The following is a 26,466-nucleotide window of genomic DNA, read 5'->3' on the forward strand; positions in this document are numbered from 1 at the left end:
CCATAAAGCTACCAATGACCTTCTTCACAGAACTGGAAAAGAACACCTTAAACTTCATATGGAACCAAAAGAGAGCCCGCACAGCCAAGGCAATCCTAAGCAAAAAGAACAAAGCTGGAGGCATCACGCTCCCTGACTTCAAACTATAGTACAGTAACCACATAGGCTACAGTAATCAAAACAGCATGGTACGGGTACCAAAACAGAGATATAGACCAATGGAACAGAACAGAGGCCTCAGAGGCAATGCCACACATCTGCAACCATCTGATCTTTGACAAACCTGACAAAAGCACTGCGGAAAGGATTCCCTGTTCAATACATGGCGTTGGGAAAACTGGCTAGCCATGTGCAGAATGCAGAAACTGGACCCCTTCCTGACACCTTACACTAAAATTAACTCCAAATGGATTAAAGATTTAAACATAAGACCTAACACCATAAAAACCTAGGAGAAAGCCTAGGCAAAACCAAACAACGTAAGAACCCTAGAAGAAAACCTAGACAAAACCATTCAGGACATGGGCATAGGCAAGGACTTCATGATTAAAACACCAAAAGCAACGGCAACAAAAGCCTGAATAGATCAATGGGATCTAATTAAACTCCAGAGCTCTATACAGCCAAAGAAACAATCAGTAGAGGGAGCCAGCAAGCAACAGAATGGGAAAAAATGTTTGCAGGGTACCCATCTGACAAAGGGCTAATATTCAGAATCTACAAAGAACTAAAACAGATTTACAGGAAAAAAACAAACCCATTTAAATGTGAGTAAAGGATGTGAACTGACACTTTTCAAAAGAAGACATATGAGGCCAACAAACATATGAAAAAATGCTCATCATCACTGGTCATTAGAGAAATGCAAATCAAAACCCCATTGAGATACCATCTCATGCCATTTAGTATGGTGATCATCAAAAAATCTGGAGACAACAGATGCTGGAGAGGATGTGGAGAAATAGGAACACTTTTATACTGTTGGTGGGAGTGTAAATCAGTTCGACCATTGTGGAAGACAGTGTGGCAATTCCTCAAGGAACTAGAAATAGAAATTCCATTTGACCCAGCAATCCCATCACTGGGCATATACCCAAAGGATTATAAATCATTTTATTATAAAGACACATGCACACGTATGTTCATTGTGGCACTTACAATAGCAAAGACCTGGAACCAACCCAAATGCCCATCGATGATAAACCAGACAAGGAAAATGTGATACATATACACCATGGAATACTATGCAGCCATAAAAATCGATGAGTTTGTGTCCTTTGTAGGGACATGGATGAATCTGGAGACCATCATTCTCAGCAAACTGACACAAGAACAGAAAATCAAACACTGCATGTTCTCACTCATAGGCAGGTATTGCATAATGAGAATACATGGACACAGGGAGGGGAGCATCACACACTGGGGTCTGTTGGTGGTTTAGGGGAGGGACAGAACGGGGTGGGGAGTTTGGGGATGGATAACATGGGGAGAAATGCCAGATATAGGTGACGGGGGATGGAGGCAGCAAACCACCTTGCCATGTAAGTACCTATGCAACAACCCTGCATGATCTGCACATGTACCCCAGAATCTAAAGTGCAATAAACTAAAAAAATAATAAAACAAGCAAACTCCAAAGTAAGAAGAATAAAAGAAATTATAAAGATCAGAATCAAAATCAGTTTGAAGTTCTCCCCAAATCGGGGAAAAATCAACAAAACCAAGCTGATTCTTGAGAAGATTAATAAAATTGATAAACTTCTATCTAAACTAAAAGATTGAAGACAGAAATTAATTATATTAGAAATAAGAATGATCTTATCACTACAGGATCTGAAGAAATGAAAAGGATAATGAGGGAGTTTTAGGAACAACTGTATTCCACCAAGTAGGACAAAATAGGTAAAATGGACAAGTTCCTTGAAAGATGCAAACTACCAAAGCTCACTTAAAAAATAGAAAAATCTTGTATCACCTTATTATAAATGACCTTATATCTATTAATAAGATTATATTTGTAGTAAAAAGAATGGTCAGAAAGAAAACTTGAAGACTTCACTGGAAATAATTCCAATTCTACAAACTATTCCAGAAAATTCGAAAGGAGGGATTACTTCCCAACTGATTCTGTGAGGTCAGAATTATGCTGATACCAATATAAGACAAACATTACAGTAAAAGGAAACTACCACTCAAAATTTCTTATGAACACATACATGAAATTTTAAGTACAATTGTAACAAATAAATCCAGCAATATATTAAATAAAGATAACACATAACGTACAAGTAGATTTTATCGCAGGAATGCAAAATTGTCTCACTATGAAAATCAACCAAGTGAATTCACCATAGTAACAAACTGAAAAAGAAGAGCACGTGATCATCTCAGCACATTCAGGAAAAAGTATTTGACACAATTCAGTATCCATAACTGATTAAAAACTGTCAGCAAACTTATATGGAAGAAAATCATTTTAACCTTGTATTAGGCTAAGATTTCTCAGATACAGTAACATAATCATGATCCGTAAGAGAACACGTTGATAAATAGGATTTCATTAAAACTGTAAACCTCTGCTTTTTAATAAACAGTGTTAGGAAGAATTAAAAGATAAACCACAGTTGGAAAGAAAATATTTTTAAAGCCTATGTCTGATAAAGGACTTTCTCTAGATGTATAAGGAACTCTCAAAACCCAATAATAAGAAAACCACCCAATTAAAAATGGACAAAATAGGCCGGGCATGGTGGCTCATGCCTGTAATCCCAGGACTTAGGGAGGCTGAGGCGGTGGATCACCTGAGGTCAGGAGTTTGAGACCAGCCTGGCCAACATGGCGATATCCCAACTCTCCTAAGTAAATACAAAAAGTTAGCCGGGCCTGATGGTCAGCGCCTATAATCCCAGCTACTCAGGAGGCTGAGCCAGGATAATTGCTTGAATCTGGGAGGCAGAGGTTGCAGTGAGCCAAGATCATGCCACTGCACTCCAGCACTCCAGCCTGGTTGACAGAGCAAGACCCTGTCTCCAAAAAAAATAAAACAACAAAATACTTGGACACATCAACAAAGAAAATATACAGGTAGCAAATAATCACATAAAAAAGATGCTTGACATTACTAGTGATTTGTGAAATGCAAATGAAAATTACAGTGAGATATCACTAAACACTTAATAAAATAGCTATAATTGAAAAAAAAACTGATCATGCCAAGTGTTGCTGACACTATGAAGGACTTAGAACTCTCATACACCAGTGGTGCAAAAATAATATGGTAAAACCACTCTGCAAGACAGTTTGGCAATTTTATAAAAAGTTAAACATACAACTACTATGTATATTTATTAAGATAAAAGAAACCATATATCCATCCCAATAATTGTAAACAAATGTTCATAGCAGCTTGTTTTCTGTAATCACCCCAAACTGGAAACAACCCATGTATGTACCAACAGATGAATGTATAAACATACTAATGGAACATCCAAACAATGTAAATACTACTCACTAATAAAAATGAATGAAATATTGATACAGCAATATGGATGAATCTCAGAATAATTCTACTCAAGACAAGAAGCCAGATGAAAAAAGAAAGCATGTAATAATGCTGGAAAATGCAAACAAATCTATAGTGATAGCAGATAAATGGTTGTCTCAAGAGGAGAGTTGTCTGGGACAAGAAAGTAGGATTACAAGAGTGGAAGTAAACTTTTGGGAGAGATGGATATGTTCATGATTTTTATTGTGACTGCTCTATTACAGGTGTATACATATGTTAATACGTATCAAAGTAGATACTAAATATGTGCAGCTTATTAATTATTGAGCAATTATGCCTTAATACAGCTGCTAAAAAAAATCTGGCAGACTTTTACCCAGAATATACAAAGAACTCTCATACCTTAATAAGAAAGAACACAAAATTTGGCAAAATATTTGAATAGACATTCCATCAAAGAAGTTATTTTCAATCATCCATAACCATACTACAATGATTAAAATTACAAAAACGAATACTCTTTAGTGTTTGTGAGGATGTAGAAATGCAAAATAGAGCATCTACTTTGAAAAACAGTTTTGAACTTGCTTATAAAGATAAATCCACACTTAATCCTACATAACCATGAAACCCAGCAAAAAGCCTTGTCCATGAATGTTCATAGCGGCATTGTTCATGATCACCAAAAACTCAAAACATCTCAAATATTCATTAACTTGCAAATGGATAAACAAATTGTGTTCTCTATATACAATGAAATACTATTTAGCAACAAAAAGGAAGAAACTGCTGAACCACAACAGAAGTTGTAGAAACTGTCTTAAGTCTGAATATCAAAAACATGCTAATATAAAGAAGCCAAAAATGAAAAGACTCCATAATATATTTATATGAAATTCTAGGAAAAGCAAAACTATAGTGCAGAGAGCACAGTAGTTGCCTGGAGCCATGTTTGGGGAAGGTGACAGATTGCAAAAGGGCACAAGGGAACATGTTGGGGTGATGGAAATTTTTTGTATATTATGGTAGTGCTTATACATCTATACATATTTGCCCCTACCTGTCACACTTCACACATAAAATAGGTGACTTTTATTGTCCATAACATATACTTTAATATAGATGTTAAAAACTTAGAAATCAATTTTACTGTTGGGAGGAAATAGGGGAGGGACGGTGCGGGGTGGGGAGTTGGGGAGAGATAGCAGGGGGAGAAATGCCAGGTATAGGTGAAGGGGAGGAAGGCAGCAAATCACACTGCCATGTGTGTACCTATGCAACTATCTTGCATGTTCTTCACATGTAACCCAAAACCTAAAATGCAATTTAAAAAATAATTTTAAAAAAATCAATTTTGCCTGACTCCTTCCCTTTAATGACTGTCATGCAGGATTACTCTCTAGGGAGGAATAGTGTTTCTTTTAGCCCAGTCACAGAATGACCCAAAATGGGAAAGCATTGAAGAAAACAAATTGGCATGAGTCTCCTCTCCCTGCCTTGGATGATTTCATGCTAATCCAAGTCAGTTCATGCTAAAATATATGAAATTCATCAGGAATTCAATTAGGTTTCCTTTAATTTGTCTTATTTTACTATAAATGGTCCTTATGTTTAGATGGTGATGGCACTTGGAAAGTATATTTATGTTTGTTTCATCTTGAAAGTGAATTTTAAAATATATATTTATGAATGTATGTTGAACTTTATATGTCTTTCATTTAGTTAAATGAGATTTGAAAATGCAGCATACTTAAGTTCATTCTGCTTTTTAAATTTCTAAACATTGAAATTATGTTTTTTGAAATGATGCTTTAAAATATTTAACAAATTTAAATAAATTTGTCTCTGAAAATCTAGGAGATGTTTTGTTATACATCTATTTTCTCTAGACAGGAAGACATTTCTAATATCGATATACATATGTCTATCATTTTTTCAGGCCTGGTTGCAGTATGCTTGAAATCTGGGATGTGGAAGACCCTACCAATGCAGCTAACCCCCCATTATGTAGTGTACTGCTCAATGATGCGAGGCCTTACTTCACCACAGTATTTCAGAATAGTGTGTACAGAGTATTGAAAGTTAACTGAGAAGGAGACTACCCATTACGCGATGGTACAATGCAGTGTGTCAAAAACAATCACTCTTTGGCTTATTTACATTAATAAAAATCACAAGCTTAATAAGAGACACTTAAAAATATGGTAAAAATGGATTGAAAGTTTTTCTGATTACTAAATTACTATTTTGTTCATTGAACGTCAACCATATTAAGCTGGTCATATAAATTATTAAATCATTTGCATCATACTGCATAAACAAATGTTCCTTTCAGAGTTTTAAAGAAAAATGTATGTAAACGAACAATGAATAAATCAAGGGTACGTAAGTCCTTTTTCAACCAAATAGGTAAATTGCTTCAAATTTTCTCTAGTACCAGGCTATACCCACTCAAACTCTTTGAACTACTTGGAGCAGAAGAATGCAAGCTCTGAAATGACATCCTTAAGATGCTGATACTGGTCACAACCTCTTTACCTCTCTGAGGAAATTGTAACCATGTGTCTGTTAAGGTGTTTTTTTCTTTTACCATCCCCTAAGAAAGATATTTAATACATTTTAATAACTTTTTAAATAATTTCAGGTTAAAGCGTTTTTAAAATCACCTTGTTTTGTCATGTATTGAATCTCTTGAGATGTATTTACCCCACTAGATACGTATTTGCCACTGGATAGTTTTCCGTCTAAGCTCAAGAGGTTATTAATCTCTCTTTAGATTCCAGTGGTTTTTCTTTTAACATCCAGATAAAATAGAAATTGCTATGGTATACAACCAAAGTTTGGGATTAAACATAATCAGAAAATAAAAATCCAGTTAAATTTATCAAGTAAGATTTTCAGATCCTAGATCTTGAATAAAGCAAAGGTCTTTTCATCTTGATGGCCCCAAAGCTTGTTGGTCATGGTCTTTATTTCTGGCCACTATCTTCCTAAATAACATTTTAAAGCCCTCATTTATTTTTGGTTTTGGATGAGGAAAGTCATGTTTTCTAAGTCCTCTCCCCTAACAAAACCTACCCAATAATAATGCTTTGAAAAGTGGCAAATAGTTATCTGGAAGATATTCTTGCCAAATCCGAAGATAAACATTCTTTTTGTCTGCTTTAAAAATATGAAATATGCCAGATCTATAATATTTTAATGTGCATCTACTTTAAATGAGTCATCTTGGGGTTTTTACAATACTTTTATATTTTTAACCCTCTATATTGAAATAACAAAATGCCTTAATATTATAGATTAGTTCTCTTATACTATATAGGCAGTTATATGCAGCAAAACCAACAAAGTTATTTTTCAACTTTCACAGTTGTAAAATATTTTATAACAGGATACAAAAGAGCTAAGAAAACACGCCACAATTTATTTATTTTAGCATTTTTAAATTATTTGTTTTTGGTGTAAGCATGTGATAAAAAAGGAAAGTGTTAAAGAAAAGACGTAACACCTAACATTCATAAAAATTAAAATACATTTTGGATGATGTTTTTAAGGGAAATATTTTAAATATGTTGGTAGAATTTTTTAAAGAAAAATGTATGTTTGGATTTATGCATGAAAAACTAATAAAATCATTTTCAACTTTTGTATTTTTAAATTATTTTGGTACATGATACAAAGCATCTAAGAAAGCATGCCACACATTTTACTTATTTTAGCATTTTCAAATAATCTGTTTCAGTGATGTGTGGGGCAAAAAAGGACAAGAGGCATAACACCTAACAGTCATAAAATTAAAGTAATGCTTTTCAGATAATGTTACAGTAGCAAAGACTTGGAACCAACCCAAATGCCCATCAATGATAGACTGGATAAAGAAAACGTGACACATTCACACCATGGAATACTATGCAGCTATGAAAACAAATGAGTTCATGTCCTTTGCAGGGAAATGGTAGGAACAGAAAACCAAATACCACATTTTCTCATTCGTAAGTGGGAGTTGAACAATATGAACACACGAACACAGGGGAATATCACACACCAGGGCCTGTTGGCCAGGGAGGTTGGGGACCAGGGGAGGGAGAGCATTAGGACAAATACCTAATGCTTGCAGGGCTTAAAACCTAAATGACGGGTTGATAGGTACAGCAAACCACCATGGCACATGTATACCTATATAACAAACCTACAGGTTCTGCACATGTATCCCAGAACTGAAAGTAAAATAAATTTTTAAGCTAGCAGAATTCAACAAAAAAAATGGATGAGCTGTGTTAACTAATAAAGTGTTCCATATACATATGACATTTTCATATTTATGTTATTTTCATGTACTATCAGTGTTAAGTGTAAAGCCCTTGAAGTTCCTGTTTTCTGTCTTTTCTCATCCTTTACAATGCATACATTTTAAAATTGACATTATTCTGATATAAAGGGCGAAATCATAGGTTGCTGGACCTACTAGCCATGTTTACATTGGCAGTGCTTTTTCTTAGCCATTTAAAAATGATTCTGTATAGTCTCACACAGAAGCAATGTACTATAATGGAAATAGTGTGAGCTATGCAATGAGATGAATCTAAGTTTGAATCCTGGCTCTTCCATTAGTTAGGTATATTGCCTACTATCTATTCAAAAGATATTCATTAAGCACTTACTGTATGTCAGTACTGTGCTAAGGTTGGTCATGTTACTCCATGAGTTTTCGTTTCTTCACCTGTAAAGTAGAACTCGCACTACCTACTTGGCAGGGTCATTATAAAGATTAGTGAAATGAAAGTTTTAAAATATGTGGCACATACAGGCACTCAACAAACACTAGTTTCTTCTGCACTCCTCCTACAGCTCACTAATAACCATTTCGGTAATATCCAGTTACAGAGTGAGGTTAGCTCGTTTCAGAATTCCAAATAGTCTCACCTTTATTTGATGTCAACAAATAGGAGTACTGGACTGCAGCTTGTTTTTATACAAAGTGTTCTACTGAATTCTTGTCTTTATATATTTTATTTTTTATCTTTTGAAACATGAGAAGATTTTCACTTAATGCAATGAAGCTTTTTCCATAGCTTCTAGGATTCCATTTTTGCACATTACTCTGAAACTACGGCTAGCAGTGAGGTGCACCCAAGCTGCAACAATTCCATGATCCAGTTGTCAGAAGCTAATGTACAGCTTCAATAAATAATATCTGTGTTCTATCATTTGCTGCTGATAAGCTCCAACGAGCTGAGTACTTTTAATAATAAAATTTTATATTTTTATAAATTACATATTTCTATCATATATGAAGGACAAACTCAGAAAATTAGTTTTGGAAAAAACAGGAAATTTTTAAAGGGGACAATTACATATATCCATACATATATAGCAAAATGGCAATAGCTCAAAAGTCGTTAAGATATACATACAGACACTGCAATGAATATCTTAGTGCGTTCTTTATGATTTTAAAGTTATTTTTATAGGATAGATTTCATTAAGATTTATTCAAAAATTGTGGACACTCTTAAAGCCTTCAATGCAGTTTGCCTCAAATTACCTTTGCAAAAGGATTGTATGCACCACCAAAAGTTACTGTGTATAACAATTCTCATTTTACAACACTCTCACTAGGATTAATTAGCCTGAGTAAGAATATATTTTGGTAATTTGTGAGGCCCAAAATAGTATTTGTTATTATTTTCATTTGTATTTGTTCTACGTCCAGAAAAACTCACCATATTCTTTAGAAAATGTACATCTCTGGAGTTCTGTATGAGTTTATATCCTTTGATTAATCAACTGAGTCTCTTCATAAAGGATGGGGATTGAGATAAGGGGGAAGAAAAATCTTTGAAAATTCTTAATATGAGAAATATAAGGACATTTTCAAAACGACAGGTGTATATATAACTTCATACACAAAAGTCAAATTTAAATGAGTCAAGGACTTAAATGAAGGCAAAACTTTTAAAGTTTTAGAAGAAAATAGAGAAATGCAAATTAAAACCACATGGTAACATTTACAAATCTGATAAGAAATGGTGAGGACAGTGCCACAAGAACTTTCATGAAATTATAGTAAGAGTGTAAATTGGTAGAGCCACCTTGGAAAATAACTTATTATGTAATAAGTTTTAAGGTATTATTGTTTCAATTCACAGTTTCACCCTAAAGAAATGTTGGTACAAATATACCAAATAAACAATTACAAGAATGTTCATGGAAGCATTATTTGTACCTGAAAAAAAAGCTGAAAACAACCCAAAGGCCAACCAACAGAATGGACAAAATGAATATTTCCGTACAATGGAATATTGTACAGGCACAAGCATCAATGGGAACCAATATCAAATAGAGTGTTAAAGATAAAAACTAAGTCATCAAAGGGGATGTGTGTCCACGTCTCTACATATGCCATTTACATATGGCCAAAAACAAACAAGAAAACAATATTATAGAAGATGTGGTGTGGCAAAACAGTGACAGCATAGGCATAATTCAAAACATAGGCTGGTGGTTACTTAATAGGAAAGAATGCAATACAGGAGAAGCCCTGGGTGCTTCAGTGTTGCTATTCAGTTTCTTGGTTTTAAGTACATAAGTGTGCATTTTACAATTCTTTAAAATGTGTCTGTATATATATGAATATAATATTTAACATATATTTGTACTTTTCAAAGTAGGGCTTTGATAACTCATCAGTGTTCTTAAGCCTCAGGTTCTCTTTAGGTAGCTCTGGGTGCTTAACTAAGCATCAAGAGTTGTTCTGATGACAGGTCCAGCTATTTAAATAAATGTTCAAATTGTAGATTTTATTGTTTCCATTTGTGCAATAAATTTTTTTCCTTCCAACTTCTATTTTAGGTTCAGGGGTATATTTGTGGGTTTGTTACATAGGTAAATTGCATGTCATGGGGGTTTGGTATAGATTATTTTGTCATCCAAGTAATAAGCATAGTACCTGAGAGGTATTTCCTCAATTCTCACCCTCCACCCTCAAGTCAGCCCTGGTGCCTATTGTTCCCTACTTTGTGTCCATGTGTGCTCAATGTTTGGCTCCCACTTATAAGGAGAACATACAGTATTTGGTTTTCTGTTCTGTGTTGTTCACATAGGATACTGGCCTCCAACTCCATCCATGCTGCTGCAGAGGACATGATCTCATCTTTTTTTACGGCTGCATAGTATTCCATGGTATATATCTACCACATTTTCTTTATCCATTCCACCATTGATGGGCATTTATGTTGATTCCATGTCTTTGCTATTGTGAAGAGTGCTGCAGTGAACATACATGTACATGTGCCTTTATATTAGAACCTTGCTTGAGTCTCACCATTCTATGAGTAGGTATTATCACCAATGTACAAATGAAGAAACGCATCCTGAGAGATGTGAATTTTAATGCATTTTTTTTGAGACGGAGTCTTGCTCTTGTTGCCCAGGCTGAAGTGCAATGGCGCAATCTCGGCTCACCGCAACCTCCGCCTTCCAAATTCAAGCAATTCTCCTGCCTCTGCCTCCTAAGTGGCTGGGATTACAGGTGCATGCCACCACGGCCAGCTAATTTTTTTTGTATTTTTAGTAGAGATGGGGTTTCACTATGTTGGTCAGGCTGGTCTTGAACTTCTGACCTCAGGCAATCCACCCTCCTCAGCCTCCCAAAGTGCTGGGATTACAAGCGTGAGTCACTGCGCCTGACCTTTTAATGCAATTTATTTTTTTTCAAAATCCTATGATACACAATCTGGTAAGTTTTAAGAAGATATACCACATTTTTCCTGGGCAACCCCCAGCCAATGACTGAGCAAGGAAGGTATACTAGTCCATTCTCACATTGCTATAAAGAAATACCCAAGACTGGGTAATTTATAAAGGAAAGAGGTTTAATTGACTCACAGTTCATCATAGACTGAGGTGGCCTCACAGCCTGTGGCCTCACTCACAGGCTGAAGTGGCCTCAGGAAACTTACAATCATGGCAGAAGGTGAAGAAGAAGCAAGCCACCTTCTTCACAAGGCAGCAGGAAGGAGAAATGAATGCAGAAGAAACTACCAAACACTTATAAAACCATCAGCTCCTGTGAGAACTATCATGAGAACAGCACAGGAGAAAACACCTCCATGATTCAATTACGTCCACCTGGTCTCTCACTGGGCATGTGGGGATTATAGGGATTACAATTCAAGATGAGATATTGGATGGGGACAGAGCCAAACCCGATGCAAAGAATACTGTAGGGCCTGGCTGTTTCAGCCCAATGATGAACTGCTTCATCTTTGGTCTGAAGCTCCTCACTGAGCAAGCCAAGCCCTGGTCAGTTGTCCTTTGCAGTTGGAGGCTCTCCTGCTTTCTTCCTCTTTCATAGATATCAACTAGCCTCACAGCTGAAGGCTTTACCCGCCCAATCCTGCTTCCCCTTCCTCTAACAGCTATGACACTTTCCTTGTTTCATCGCTTCACCCATTCTAGTTTTACAGAAATTTACCTCATCACACAGAGATGGTGCTACCATGGCCATTATTCATTTTATAACCTTACTGGGATCCCCTGAGGAAATCCCTCTGAGACCATAGCCCCTGGCAGAAGAGAGGACTCTGTATCTATGAGATGCCTGCCCTATCTCACAGATCCAGACCACTGTCAAATTTTAGAGTTCCTAGTATAGAGAAAAGTCCCCTGAGAACAGTAGAGACTGGATTAATTTCTTTTAAAATAAGTAGGAGGTAGGTGCCTTTGGTCCCAACTACTCGGGAAGCTGAGGCAGGAGGATCCCTTGAGCTCAGGATGCAGGGAGACATGATCCTGCCACTGCACTCCAGCATGGGCAACAGTGAGACCCTGTCTCCAAAAAAAAAAAAAAAAAAAAAAAAAAAAAAAGTTATGGTGCGTAAAATGTTCATTTTATGTATATTTAGTGCCATCTGCTGGCTATGAAAGATGATAGCATTTGTCATGAAATTACAAAAAGTGTTACGGTGCTAGTTTGCACGTTTTAATAGAAAACAGGAGAGAGCAAGAGAACTCATGGACATGAACTACACTTGTTTCAGTTTTGTTTGAATTGTGATGATCTCAGTGGCTCTTCTCTCCTTCACCCACCCACCTGTCCTATTTGTTTAATCTTTCTCCCTCTCTGGTGCCTTGAAAGGATCTCCACGCTTTGCATCCCACCTCCACTCCAGGATCAGGAACCCACCAGACATCACACCGTTTGCTTCAACAATGAACTGCTGGAATTTTTCAGCAACTCTTTATCCTGCCAGTGCTCACATTGTCCCCTTAGCCTGTTAAGGTCTTACCTGTCTTCCTCCCACACCCCTGCCCCTCACTCTGCTCAGATGTCCCCTCCTGCCAGCAGCCAGTCCTGACCATCCCCTCTGTGATCTGCTAATGCCACTTCACCTGTCAGATAGTTTGATCATTTAAAAATGATCTGTTTTTCTTTAGAGTCTTTTATTGTACTCTAAATTACTTAATAAAAGAGTTTATATGTTATTTATTCCTGTTTTCCACCTAGCACCGAACCTGGAACACAGTAGATGCTCAGCAAACACTGCATAATAATGTGGAAAATAAATGGTTAAAACATATAAAAATTTTAAAGATAGGGTATTTGGGTCACTTTTACTGTTTTCTATCCCTACAATATGGCTGAATCATCCCCCATATGGCTCAACATTTTCTTAATTCTTTTTAAAGTACCCGACACTATATGGGGTGCTCTGGGATCAAAATATTAGTATATATATAAAGACTGGGTTTGAATCCCTACTCTACTATTTACTAGCTGGATAATTTATTTAACATTTTAAAATTTCATTATAAAATGGAAATATTAAAGGTATCTTCTTCAAAAATGAGAGTTGGAAGGAAAAAATGAAATACATGTAAAGCACATGAGATTCAGTCAATGCTCGGTTAGTTGTCAGTTGTTTCTGTTGTTATTGCTAAGATCCAGGAACCCATTGTTTGAAGATCAGCATAGAGCACTTGCTGGTTGGGTGGGATTTCTGCTCTCTACTCAATAGTTTGTTCATTCTTTAGAAACTCTCTGTCCCCTCCAGAGTCTATCAACAATATTTTGTTATACCAATGTAGGGGGAGTTTTACTATTGTGCTGTTTCTCTAATAATAGCTAATTTATATCTTTAATTTTTAAAAGCCTTTATGCTGGAAACAGAACACTCGTACAAACTGAATACATGAATGAATGTAGGTTATACTGCAGAATAGCTGGTTACTATAATGTAGTGGTAGCCCGTGTCTTTAAGTTTAAAAATAATTTTGCATTTGCTAGAAGGGACTTACCTTCCAGGCCTAAAATTTAAAAACCCAACAACTCTAGGCCTCTAGAGTCATTACTTCCCACTAACTTCTTACCAGTGAAAGTGAAGCAAATGAAAAAGAATGGATGACTGCCTCTCAATTGGAAATGGATCCAAATACCATCAAGGGAATGGGTGTTCAGTGTACAGATTTTACACTGTCACAGCCTGGATGGGTGGAGGATGGGGAAGGTGGTGATATCTGTCTACTTTTATAGTTTGTAAATGTTTCTCTGAATTCCTATTTTTGTAGCAGATGATTTTGAGAAAATTTGCCTTAAGAGAGTCTGAAACCAAAAAGGTAAACGGAGGCAAAGGTTTGCGGCTTGGCTCTTTAGTAAGTCTATTGCTTTCTGGTACCTCCCACTCCTGCTACCTGAAGAAGGTGAGTAGGAGGGGAGGGATGGTGAAAGAGGAGGGATGTGGAGGGAAAAGGACGTAAGTGGTGGTTGGATAGATGACAGAGTGGGTGTCTCCCAGCTTCATGTGGGAACAGCTTGCTAGAACCACTTTTCACGTGGCTGATTAGAGCCATGATGTGGACGTTGATAGTAGAAAACTTGGATTATGAGACCTGAGTCTCTCAAATTATCCACCCAGGTTGGTGGTTCGATCCCACTCTATCCAGAATTTTGCAGAACCCATTGGTTTCCCCCATTCACCCAGTTCTGATTCTTCATAAAAGTCATGCACATGGGATCTGTTTTTATACATAAATGTATGCAGAAACATTTCCCAAGTACCTACAAGAAGCCAGGGACTGATCTAGGTCTTGCTCATGCAGAGAAACTACTTTCCCTGTAAGGCATGTTTTGCACCTCTAAGAAAACTGATGACTTTTTATTCCAACACATGCTATTAAATAGGAGTTATGGGCTCAATTTTGTTCCCCACAAAAATCCATGTTTTGAAGCCCTAACCCTCAGTAATTCAAATGTGACTGTTTTTGGAGACAGGGTCTTTAAAGAGATAATTAAATTTAAAGGAGTTTGTTGGGGTGGCCCTAATCCAATATGACTGGTGAATTTATATGAAAAGGAGATTAGGACACAGACAGGCATAGAAGAAAGATAATGTGAAGACAGGGAGAAAACACCCATCTAGGTATGCCCCCAGGGTGGCCTCTGCTTTTGCCCACAGGGGACTCATTCATACACAAAGGAAGATGATAGAAAATTGGCCAGAACATAGAGCACTGAAATGAAACACAGAAGCCATGCTTGAGGCATACTTATTATATTAGTTTTTTAGGGCTCCAATCACCAAATACCACACACAGGTGTTGGAGATCAATGTATCTATCTATTGGCAGGGTTGGTTTCTTCTGGGATCTCTCTTCTTCATTTGCAGACGGGTGTTTTCTCTCTGTGTCTTCACGTGCTCCTTCTATGCCTGTCTGTGTCCTAACCTCCTTTTCATATAAATTCACAATTGAGCCCATAACTCCTACTTAATACCATGTGTTGGAATAAAACGTCTTATAGAAATGCACATGACAGATTATTTTCTTTAAAACTTAGTTTGACTATTTTGCAATAACAGAAAATGATCCTGACATGAAGAATGTCATCTAGCTTACACCTGCATGGGGCATCCATGGCATGAGGCATGCAGAAGAAAGAGACGAGCAATCCATACCTGAAAAGAGGTTACTCTCTCCTTTAACAGGAGGGGAAAAATAAAGAATAATGCCCATAGTTTGCTTCAAACACTATTGCTCAATTTAATACTGTAATGGAATTCACACATTTCTTTTCCTACAATGTGTGTCCAATCATTGTTAACTATATCTTTATTATCTTTATAATGTTGAGGTAAAGAGCTTTCTGCTATTATGCATTCATAACTCCATCCCTCATGCCATCATGGTTCTAGTGTCCAAGGAAGCAGTCTTTATTACTGTTTTCACACTGCTATAAAGAATAGCACCAGAAACTGGGCAATTTATAAAGAAAGGAGGTTTAATTGACTCACAGTTCTGCATGGCTGGTGGGCCTCAGGAAGTTCACAATTGTGGTAGAAGACCGAGGAGAAGCAAGGCACATCTTATATGGCAGCAGGTTAGAGAGAGAAAGAGAGTGCATGCCAGAAAGTGCCACACTTTAAAACTATAAGTTTTCATGAGAACTCACTCACTATCTTTAGAACAGCTTAGAGGAAACCATCCCTATGATCCATTCACCTCCCACCAGTTTCCTCCCTTGACACCTGGAAATTACAATTCAAGAAGAGATTTTGGTGAGGACACAGAGCCAAACTGTGTTATTTCAGCCCTGGCCGCTCCAAAATTTCATGTCCTTTTCACATTTCAAAACCAACCACTCCTTCCCAACAGTCCAAAAGTCTTAACTCATTCTAGCATTAACCAAAAAGTCCAAGTCCGTCTCACCTGAGATAAGGCAAATTCCTTTTGCCTACGAGCCTGTAAAATCAAAAGCAAGTTAGTTATTTCCAAGATACAATGTGGGCTGGGTGCAGTGGCTCACACCTGTAATCCATGGTGAGAGGCCAAGGCAGGTGGATCACCTGAGGTCAGGAGTTCAAGACCAGCCTGGCCAACAAGGTGAAACCCCATCTCTGCTAAAAATACAAAAATTAGCCGGGCACAGTGGCATGTGCCTGTAGTCCCAGTTACTTGGGAGGCTGAGGCAGGAGAATTGCTTGAACTTGGGAGGTGGATGTTGCAGTGAGCTAAAATCATGCCACTGCACTCTAGCCTGGGTGACAAAGGGAGATTCCATCTCAAAACAAACAAAGAAACAAACAAACAAAAAAAACCAGATACAATAGGGACACAGGCATTGGGTAAATGTTCTCATCCAAATGGGAGACATTGGTCAAAACAAAGGGGCCAAAGGCCGCATGAAAATCTGAAACCCAGCCAGGCAGTCATTAAATTTTAAAGCTTCAAAATGATCTCCTTTGATTCCATGTCTCACACCCAGGACATGCTGATGCAGGGGGTGGGCTCCCATGGCCTTGGGCAGCTCCCCCTGTGGCTCAGGAAGGCACAGCCCCTACAGCTGTTTTCATGGGCTGGCATTGAGTGCCTGTGGCTTTTTCAGGTGCAAGGTGCAAGCTGTTGGTGGATCTAGCTTTCTGGGGTCTGGATGATGGTAGCCCTATTCTCACAGCTCTACCAGGCAGTACACTAGTGGGGACTCTGTATGGGGGTTCCAACCCCACATTTCCCTTCTGCACTGCCCTAGCAGAGGTTCTCTATCCCCACAGCAGACTTCTGCCTGGACATCCAGGCTTTTCCACACATCCATTGAAATCCAGGTGGAGGTTCCAAAAGCTCAACTCCTATCTTCTGCATAACCACAGGCCCAACAACATGCGGAAGGTGCCAAGGTTTGGGGCTTGTATTCTCTGAAGCAATGGCCTAATCTGTACTTTGGCCCCTCCTAGCTACAGCTGGAGCTAGAGTGACTAGGACACAGAACACCATGTCCCAAGGCTGCACAGAGCAGAAGGGCCCAGGGCCCTGAAAACATCTTTCCCTCTTATGCTTTTGGGCCTGTGATGGGAGGGGCTACTTTGAAGATTTCTAAAATGCCCTGGAGATATTTTTTTTCTTCATCTTGGTGATTAACATTTGGTTCCTCATTACTTATGCAAATTTCTACGGCTGGCTTGAATTTCATCCCATAAAAATTTCTACCATATTATCAGGCTGAACATTTTTCAAACCTTTATGCTCTGCTTCCCTTTTAAATGTAAGTTCCAATTTTGAACCATCTCTTTGTGAGCACATGTAACTAAACGTTTTCAGAATCAACCAGATTACCTCTTGAATGCTGTTGCTTAGAAATTTCTTCCACCAGATACCCTAAATCATCCCTCTCAAGTTCATAGTTCCACAGATCTCTGGAGCAGGTGCAAAATGCTGCCAGTCTCTTTGCTAAAGCATAGTAAGAGTGACCTTTGTTCCAGTTCCCAATAGTTTCCTCATCTCCATCTGAGATAATCCAGCCTGGACTTCATTGTCCATACCACTATCAGCATTTTGGTCAAAACTATTCAACAAGTCTCTAGGAAGTTTCAAACTTTCATTCATCCTCCTGTCTTCTTCTGAGCCTTCCAAACTGTTCCAACCTCTGCCTGTTACTCAGTTTCAAAGTTGCTTCCACATTCTCAAGTTACCTTTTTATCAGTACCCCACTACCTCGGTACCAATTCTCTGTATTAGTGTGTTTTCACACTACTATGAAGAACACCACCAGAGACTGGGTAATTAATAAAGAAAGGAAGTTTAGTTGACTCACAGTTCTGCATGGCTGGGGAGGCCTCGGGAAACTTATAATCATGGAGGGAGATGAAGTCTAAGCAAGGCATATCTTACATGGCAGCAGGCAGGTAACAGAGAGAGACAGAGACAGAGCGAGAGAGAGAGGGAGAGACAGAGAGAGAGAGAGAGAAAACACGCAAGCACGACAGGAAGTACCACACACATTAAAGCTTTTGTGAGAACTCACTCACTATCATGAGAATAGCATGGGGGAAACTGCCCCCATGATCCAATCACCGCTTACTAGGTTCTTCCCTTGACACCTGGGGATTACAATTCAAGATGAAATTTCAGTGGGGACACAAAGCCAAACCATATCAGAGTCTTCCTCTTAAATCACGGAAAGGTCATCTCTACCTAATCTCTTTCTGATGCTTCTTTTAGCAGTACCAGTAAAGACTTTTCCATGTCAGAGGGTAGATGTGAACTAACTCAGATTGAAAGATTAAAATTCCCTTTTTTTTTTTTTTTTTTTTGAGATAGAGTCTTGTTCTTGTCGCCCAGGCTGGAGGGCAGTGGTGCAATCTTGGCTCACTGCAACCTCTGCCTCCTGGGGTCAAGCAATTCTCCTGCCTCAGCCTGCTGAGTAGCTGGGATTACAGGCATCCGCCACCATACCCAGCTAATTTTTTTTTTGTATTTTTAGTAGAGATGGGGTTTCGCCATTGGTTACGACCACAAAACCATTTACTATAATTTTAATATTGTGAATATCTGTTTGGATCCAAAGAGATCATCAGTCAAGTAGAGAAAAATAGAACAATCTATTTTTAGAGTGTCTAAAGCATTCATTCTATCATTTTAGATGATGTACATAACCATCAACATCCAGTCATTTCCTGAACAATACAAGATATTGTAATTGACCTAAGAGTAAAGCTATTTTTACATAATTTAAATTGTTTAATTTTGCTTTTTCACATGAATAAATTAGGGGCTCAGGAAGTAAAAGGACAAATAAGGCAGAGAACAAGCAGAAAAAATATTTCAGTTAGGACCAGTAATCCAAGGACTCCCAAGTTCAGGTGAAAGCCTCTAATATATCTGAATGTTATGAGTTGGGCCAAAGATAGACCCTTTTAGCCTTGGACTCACTGAAGTGTCATCAAAGAAAAGTAAGTCTGAAGAGTATTGGAAACCCAGCCAATAATCATGGAAGAAATGGATAGTCAAATACTACTACTACTAATAATAATAGCCATCATTTATTGTTTGCTAGCCTCTTTATATATTATGTAATAATCTTTAGGACATCTTAGTAAAACTGTTTTGGAGATGAGAAAATCAGGTCTCAGAGATGTTAAGTACCTTTCCTAAGGCCCTCCAACTAGAAAGGGGCAAAGCTTGCAATTAGATTTGGGCCTGTCTGATCCTCTGACACAATCAGACAAACCCATTGTGTCCTTGATGGAGGTCATTGGTTTAGGGGGAGGTAGAACTGGACATCTAGAAACTAAGGCATCCAGGAAGTTCTCATTGTATATTTGAGGCCAGGTGATAGAGGACATGAAGAACAAGCTGGCTAAGAATAAAAGCACTGACCCTCCTGTAAGAGAAAAGTAAGACAGAAACCCTGTAGTTGAAGAACCCAGGTTCCAAAGGTTATCTCAAGCATTGTTTCAAAAATTGTTGACCAAGCAAATTACTCAGCTCTTCTCATTCAAAACCTTCTCAGGCTTGATGTAGACCTGGAATCTAGGGCAGGACTGAACCTCAGGAATGGGGAACCAGTGTCCACCAGTGTACATGGTAGAGAGGGGAAGGGAAGCAAGCCAATAGGCCATTAATTAAACCCAGGAGCTCCTGGCTCCCAGCAGGATCCTGTTCTTTCTGTTCCCACAGTAAAAAGTTAGTGAGGAGCTGCAGACTCTCCAGGTGAATCCGTCAGCTGACTAGACCATGGTGGGATCACTGGGAAAGTGAGAGGATCCTTTGTATTCTTGAGGAAGTACAGCTTTCTGCTGTCCAGGCTCTGGAGACCCTGCTAAATTTGCTCATACACAGGACTTGCACTGAGCAGAAGTCTGTGGCACATGCCTTCGAAGCTTTTCCTGTTTATTTGTTTACTGGTACCCGTTAGCTGGAATTTAAAATTCTCTGGAGGAAATCAGAACCCTGTCTGAAGGCAATTTTGTGACAGTGTGAGGTGTGTGTGGGGCTCCTGAGGGCCATGGAACTGTACCAGGCAATTAGATGAATGAAGCATTCAGCTGGACAGGGTAGACGCTCAATTTAGAACGTGCAGGTGAATAACTGATGGGACCTCTTGCTGAAACCTCTCAGATGCATTTTGTCAGGTTCTCCAAGTATGTAAAAGCCTTGGAAAATAACATGAAATTGCCTTGACTGCACTCATAAAATGACTAAATGTAAATACCCTTTAAAAATAAAAAAAGAGCATTTTTAAGGCTTTTGCTTCACAATAGGATGAAAATGATTCAAGGTAGGAACACAATGATGTCAGTGAAGCATGGCTCAGCCATGCTTTTGGTTGTTAATGCAGTCAGTGACACAGAGGAAGTCAGAAAACCTATTCTAAAGTGATGTCTTAATGCAAAAAGAAAAAGCAGTGATGTGTAAATAGATATTGAGTTGTGTATTCTATTATGAACCTGAAGGAAATTGAGACCAGAACTGCCATTCTAAGTCTGGGTTGATGCAGATTCTCAATTTCAGTTTCTTTGAGGTGCTTAAGAATCTAAGGTTGAATACAAAGACACCTGACTTCCCCGTACCTTAATTTACCTATCTCTGAAGCAGAGAAGATGCAGTGTGGCCACTCCATGATACTCTTGTGTGTAGTGTTTACCTTTCTCAGGCGTGAGAAGGCTGCAATTACAAGGTGGTTCTCAGAGATTTGTCGAGGATTTTTACCATACTTGTTTAACAAGACAAGAAAAATGCTGTCCCTCATTGCAAGAATATGAAAATCAATTTTAAAGCAAGGTCACACATTAAAAAAAGTTATTATATTCCTGCTATGTGTCAGAATCTGTGCTAGGATCTTGGAAGGCAGAGAAGATTTTCTGTCCTTAAGGAATCTCAAGGAGGAGACAGACATAATAAACCAGCAATTACATTAAATATTGCAGATATTGGTAGCAGCAGTAGTACATGTTTCCAGAGTGTGAACATAAAAATGGGATACTGGATCAATATGATTTGTGTGAGGTTGAAGCTACCAATATGCAAATGAGTCCCAAGTAGAGGCCAGAAAATGCTTACCTAACAAAGCTGTTACCACCTCTGCCACTGAAAACAGAAGTCAAATTCCCACAATGTCTATAAAATTTCTACATCTAGCATTCTTAAAAGTCCTCCTAAAGAGGGTAGGATAGGAGATGCAGGTTGTACATAGAATTCATTAATTATTAGGTGTTGAATATTACTGACACTGTCATTGCTGGCCAAGATAAAGTCAGCCCTTTATAGTCTGTGTCTCTCACAGATTATAGCTAAAAATGAATACAGAAAGCAACTATTTTAGGACTCTGAAAAGTAAACACTTGAAGATAGTTTGAAAGTCAAAACTTGAAGAAAAAACTGTATTAGAATGAGAATCCTGCGTTATTTTTCCTTTTTTATTTCACTGCTTTGAAATGAGAGTGGCCCTAATTATGGAACTAAGCAGTAGGAGCAGACAACAAAACTCAGAGAAATCTTCTTTGTTAAGCCAAACAGAGACTCTGTAAGCTGAAAAGTGTAGAATATATTCCAAGTTGTTTTTTCTTATTTTTTTTCTGTTTTTCCTCTCTTTTTTTTTCTCCTATCTCTAACCTATGAGTGGCCAGAGTCTAGAGCTTCTCTGCAGCAGAGGTGGCATGAGCACCTAAAACACTGAGAAAACAAGCAAACAAATAAACAAACAAACAAACATTGTCTCTCTGGTCAGAGGATCTTGAAAAAGAGTTCCCTATCATCCCAAGTGGATGGGAGAAAATTTTTCTTTTCTCTTTTTCTCTCCAGTTGTATGGAACTGCATTACAGGGTGTTCATTATGGAAAATCAACATTCTCTACAGGATTTTAAGAAGACTCACAACATTATATCAGACTGTCTAAAATACAACCTGAAACTGCTAAAAAGAATCAGGAAAATGTGACCAGTATTCAAGGGAAAAACCATTAACAGGTGCCAACCCACTCCAAAACAGCAAAATACATTCTTTCAAGTGCCTATAGAGGCCATGTTCAGAACCATTAAATAAACCTTAGTGATTTTTAAATAATGAAATCGTACCAAATATGTTGACAATAATAAGTACGTATGACCATAAATCATTAATGAAAAAAAAAAATCAAGGATATCTAGAAAATACCTAAACATCTGGAAGTTAAATGACACAATTTAACAGTGTTAAACAACACAGATCTAAATAACCCATTGATCAATTAAGTTTCAAGGGAAATAATAAAATATTTTTAAATGAATAACAATGAAAATACAATTTATAAAAAAATGCGGAAGTGTTAGAAGAAAATTATAGCACTAAATGCTCATATTAGAAAAGAAAGTTTCAAATTAATAACTTAAGCTTCCACAGTGAGACACTAGAAAAAGAAAAGCAAACGGCCAGGTGTGGTGGTTCACGCCTGTAATCCCAGCACTTTGGGAGACCGAGAAGGGTGGATCACCTGAGGTCAGAAGTTTGAGACCAGCCTGGCCAACAATGCTAAAACCCTATCTCTACTAAAAACACAAGAAATTAGCTGGGCATGATGGCAGGCACCTAGAATCCCAGCTACTCAGGAGGCTGAGGCAGAAAAATCACTTGAACCCAAGAGGCAGACGTTGCAGTGAGCTGAGATCGTGCCATTGTACTCTAGCCTGGGCAAGAAGAGTGAAACTGTCCAAAACAAACAAAAAAACAAACAAACAAAAAACAAAGAAAAAAAGAACAAACTAACCCCAAAGCAAGTAGACAAAATGAATTAATAAAAATAAAAACAAAAATGAGTGAAAGTGAAAGCAGAAAAACAATAGACAAAGCCAATGAAAATATCAATAAAATTCATAAACTAAGCAAGGAAAGAGAGAAAGCAAGAAGAAGAGAGAAAAAGAGAGAAGACAAAAGCTATCTATATATCAGAAATGAAAGAGTGGATATCACGACAGAACCTAAAAACAAATGACTCTATTACCATAAATTTGAAACCTTAGATAAAATGGACCAACTCCTTGAAAGACACAAACTACCAGACCTTGGTGAATAAATTAGATAACCTGATTTATCCCATACCTGTTAAAGAAATTGAATTTGTAGTTAAAATACTTCAACAAAGAAAACTCCACATCTAGATGGTTTCACTGAGTAATCCTTCCAAACATTTAAGGAAGAAGTAATACATCTATATAATCTTTTCTTAAAAATAGAAAAGAAAGAAATACTTCACAACCCATTTATTAGTCTAGAAATACACCAGCACTAAAAACAGGCCTATATCCCTCATGAACATAGGTGAAGTGATTCTGAACAAAATTTTAGTGAATCTATTTCAGCAATATTTACAAAGGATAATGTACCATGACTAAGTGGGATTTGCCTTTGGAATGCAAGACTGGTTCAACATTTGAAAATCAACCAATATAAATAACCATATTAACAGGTTAAGAAGGAAAACCATGATAGATACAGAAAACACATCTGAAATTTTCAATATCTATTCATGATAAAAATTCTCAGCAAACTAATAATGGAAGGAAATTTTTTTAGCTGATAAAAGGCATGTAGAAAAAACTGTATAGTTAATTTACTACTTAATGGGAAAAGATTGCATTCCCTTAAAATAGGAAGCAAGACAAAGGTTTTTGCTCTTACCACTTTTTTACAACAATTATTTTGGAAGGCTTAGCCAGTGCAATAAGGCAAGAAAAAGAAATAAAAGGTATACAGATTGGAAAGGAAGAAATAAAACTGTGTTTATAAACAACACAATTACGTAGAAAATTCCAAGGAATCAGTAAGAAAACTCTAGAGCTTTGGGGGAGATCCAAGATAGCCGAGTAGGAAGAGCTCTGGAGTGTAGTTACCAGGGAGAACACCACAGAGGGACAGAGTACCTGGGAAAAGAGGCGGTTATGAGTTCCACTGCAGCGGACTTAAAAGTACCTGCCCAGCAGCTCTGAATGGAAAAACAGAGCTCCCAGCACAGCACTTGAGCTCTGATAAAGGACAGATTGTCTCAGCTAAAGCAGCTCCCTAGCCCCCATATATCCAAAGAGGCACCTCATAAAGGAGAGCTCTGGCTAACATCTGGCAGGTACCCTTCTGGGACAAAGATAACAGAAGAAGAAACTGGCAGCAACTCTTATTGTTCTGCAGGCCCTGTAGGTGATTCCCAGGTAAGCAGAGTCTGGAGTGGGCCTCTAGCAGTCCTACAGCAGAGGGGCATGACTATTAGAAGGAAAACTGAAAAAAAAGAAAGAAATAGCTTCAACGTCAACAAAAAGGACATCCATTCACAGACCCCATCTGAAAGTCACCACTGCAAAGACCACAGGTAGATAAATCCATGAAGATGAAAAGAAACCAGTGCAAAAAGGATGAAAACACCAAAATCCAGAACACCTCTCCTCCTCCAAGGGATCAAAACTCCTCACCAGCAAGGGAACAAAGCTAGATGGAGAATGAGTCTGAGGAATTGACAGAAGCAGGCTTCAGAAGGTGGGTAATAACAAACTTCTCTGAGCTAAAAGAACATGTTCTAACCCAATGCAAAGAAACTAAGAACCTTGGCAAAAGGTTAGACGAAATGCTAACTGGAATAACCAGCTTAGAGAAGAACATAAATGACTTGATGGAGCTGAAAAACACAAAATGAGAAATTCGTGAAGCATACACAAGTCTCAATAGCTGAATCAATAAAGCAGAAGAAAGGATATCAGAGATTGAAGATTAATGCAATGAAATAAAATGAGAAGGCAAGATTAGAGAAAAAAAGAGTGAAAATAGATGAACAAAGCCTACAAGAAATATGAGATTATGTGAAAAGACCTAACCTATGTTTGACAGGTGTACCTGAATGTGACAGGGAGAATGAATCCAAGCTGGAAAACACTCTTCAGGATATTATCCAGGAGAACTTCCCCAACCTAGCAAGGCAGGCCAACATTCAAGTCCAGGAAATACAGAGAACACCACAAAGGTACTCCTCAAGAAGAGCAACCTCAAGGCACCTAGAATTTCATATCCAGCCAAACTAAGCTTCAGAAGTGAAGGAGAAAGAAAATCCTTTATGGACAAGCAATTGCTGAGAGATTTCATCACCACTAGGCCTGTCTTACAAGAGCTCCTGAAAGAAGCACTAAACATAGAAAGGAACAAACTGTACCAGCCACTCCAAAGATGTACCAAATAGTAAAGAGCATTGATATAATGAAGAAACTGCTTCAACTAATGGGCAAAATAACAAGCTAGCATCCAAATGGCAGGATCAAATTCACACATAACAATATTAACCTTGAATGTAAATGGGCTGAATGCCCCAATTAAAAGACACAGACTGGCAAATTGGATAAAAAGTCAAAACTCGTTGGTGTGCTGTATTCAGGAAACCAATCTCACATGCAAGGATACACATAGGCTCAAAATAAAGGGATGGGCAAAGATCTACTAAGCAAATGGAGAGAAAAAAAAAAGCAGGAGTTGCAATCATAGTCTCTGATAAAATAGACTTTAAACCAACAAAGATCAAAAGAGACAAAGAAGGGCATTACTTAATGGTAAAAGGATCAATGCAACATAAAGAGCTAACGATCCTAAATATATACATGCCCTTTACAGGAGCACTCAGATACATAAAGCAAATTCTTAATGACCTGCAAAGAGACTTAGACTTCCACACAATCATAGCGGGAGACTTTAACACTACACTGTCAATATTAGACAGATCAACGAGACAGAAAATTAACATGGATATCCAGGAATTGAACTCTGATCTGGACCAAGCAAACCTAATAGACATTTACAGAACTCTCCACCCCAAATCCACAGAATATACATTCTTCTCAGCACCATGTCACACCTACTCTAAAATTGACCCACATAATTGGAAGTAAATTACTCCTCAGCAAATGTTAAAAAAAAAAAAAAAGGAAATCATAACAAACAGTCTCTCAGATCACAGTGCAATCAAATTAGAAATCAGAATTCAGAAACTGAGAACTGCACAATTTCATGGAAACTGAACAAGTGGCTCTTGAATGTTGACTGGATAAACAATGAAATGAAGGCAGAAGGGTTGCTCCTATAGGGCAGCACCATGGTGGGGCCACTGAGACAGGGACCAGCACACAGAGGATTGGGCCTGGCGGTGGCCTCTTTACACAGGCAGAAGAGCCTCCCAGAAGAGGAC

General features: G+C 37.9%; 1 protein-coding gene and 1 long non-coding RNA gene across 6 annotated transcripts in view; one reads left to right on the forward strand and one right to left on the reverse strand.

The window, feature by feature from the left end:
* Positions 1–6,870, forward strand: part of DPY19L2 (dpy-19 like 2) — a 109,525-nt gene extending 102,655 nt beyond the window's left edge. For 2 of the 4 annotated variants that reach the window (XM_032286814.1, XM_032286812.1), the window contains one exon: positions 5,445–6,870. In XM_032286814.1, coding sequence (XP_032142705.1) covers positions 5,445–5,595 — 151 coding nt within the window. In that variant the 3' untranslated portion in view covers positions 5,596–6,870. The remainder of the gene's footprint in view (positions 1–5,444) is intronic. The other 2 variants (XM_032286813.1, XM_032286815.1) reach the window with 1 other exon arrangement.
* The window catches only part of LOC116557358, a 231,370-nt gene that overhangs the window by 185,834 nt on the left and 19,070 nt on the right, over positions 1–26,466 (reverse strand). The gene's annotated exons all lie outside the window — the stretch shown is intronic.

The sequence above is a fragment of the Sapajus apella genome, unplaced genomic scaffold (assembly GCF_009761245.1).
Source record: "Sapajus apella isolate SASKATOON/1434 unplaced genomic scaffold, GSC_monkey_1.0 scaffold19, whole genome shotgun sequence".
NCBI classification, from domain to species: Eukaryota; Metazoa; Chordata; class Mammalia; order Primates; family Cebidae; genus Sapajus; species Sapajus apella.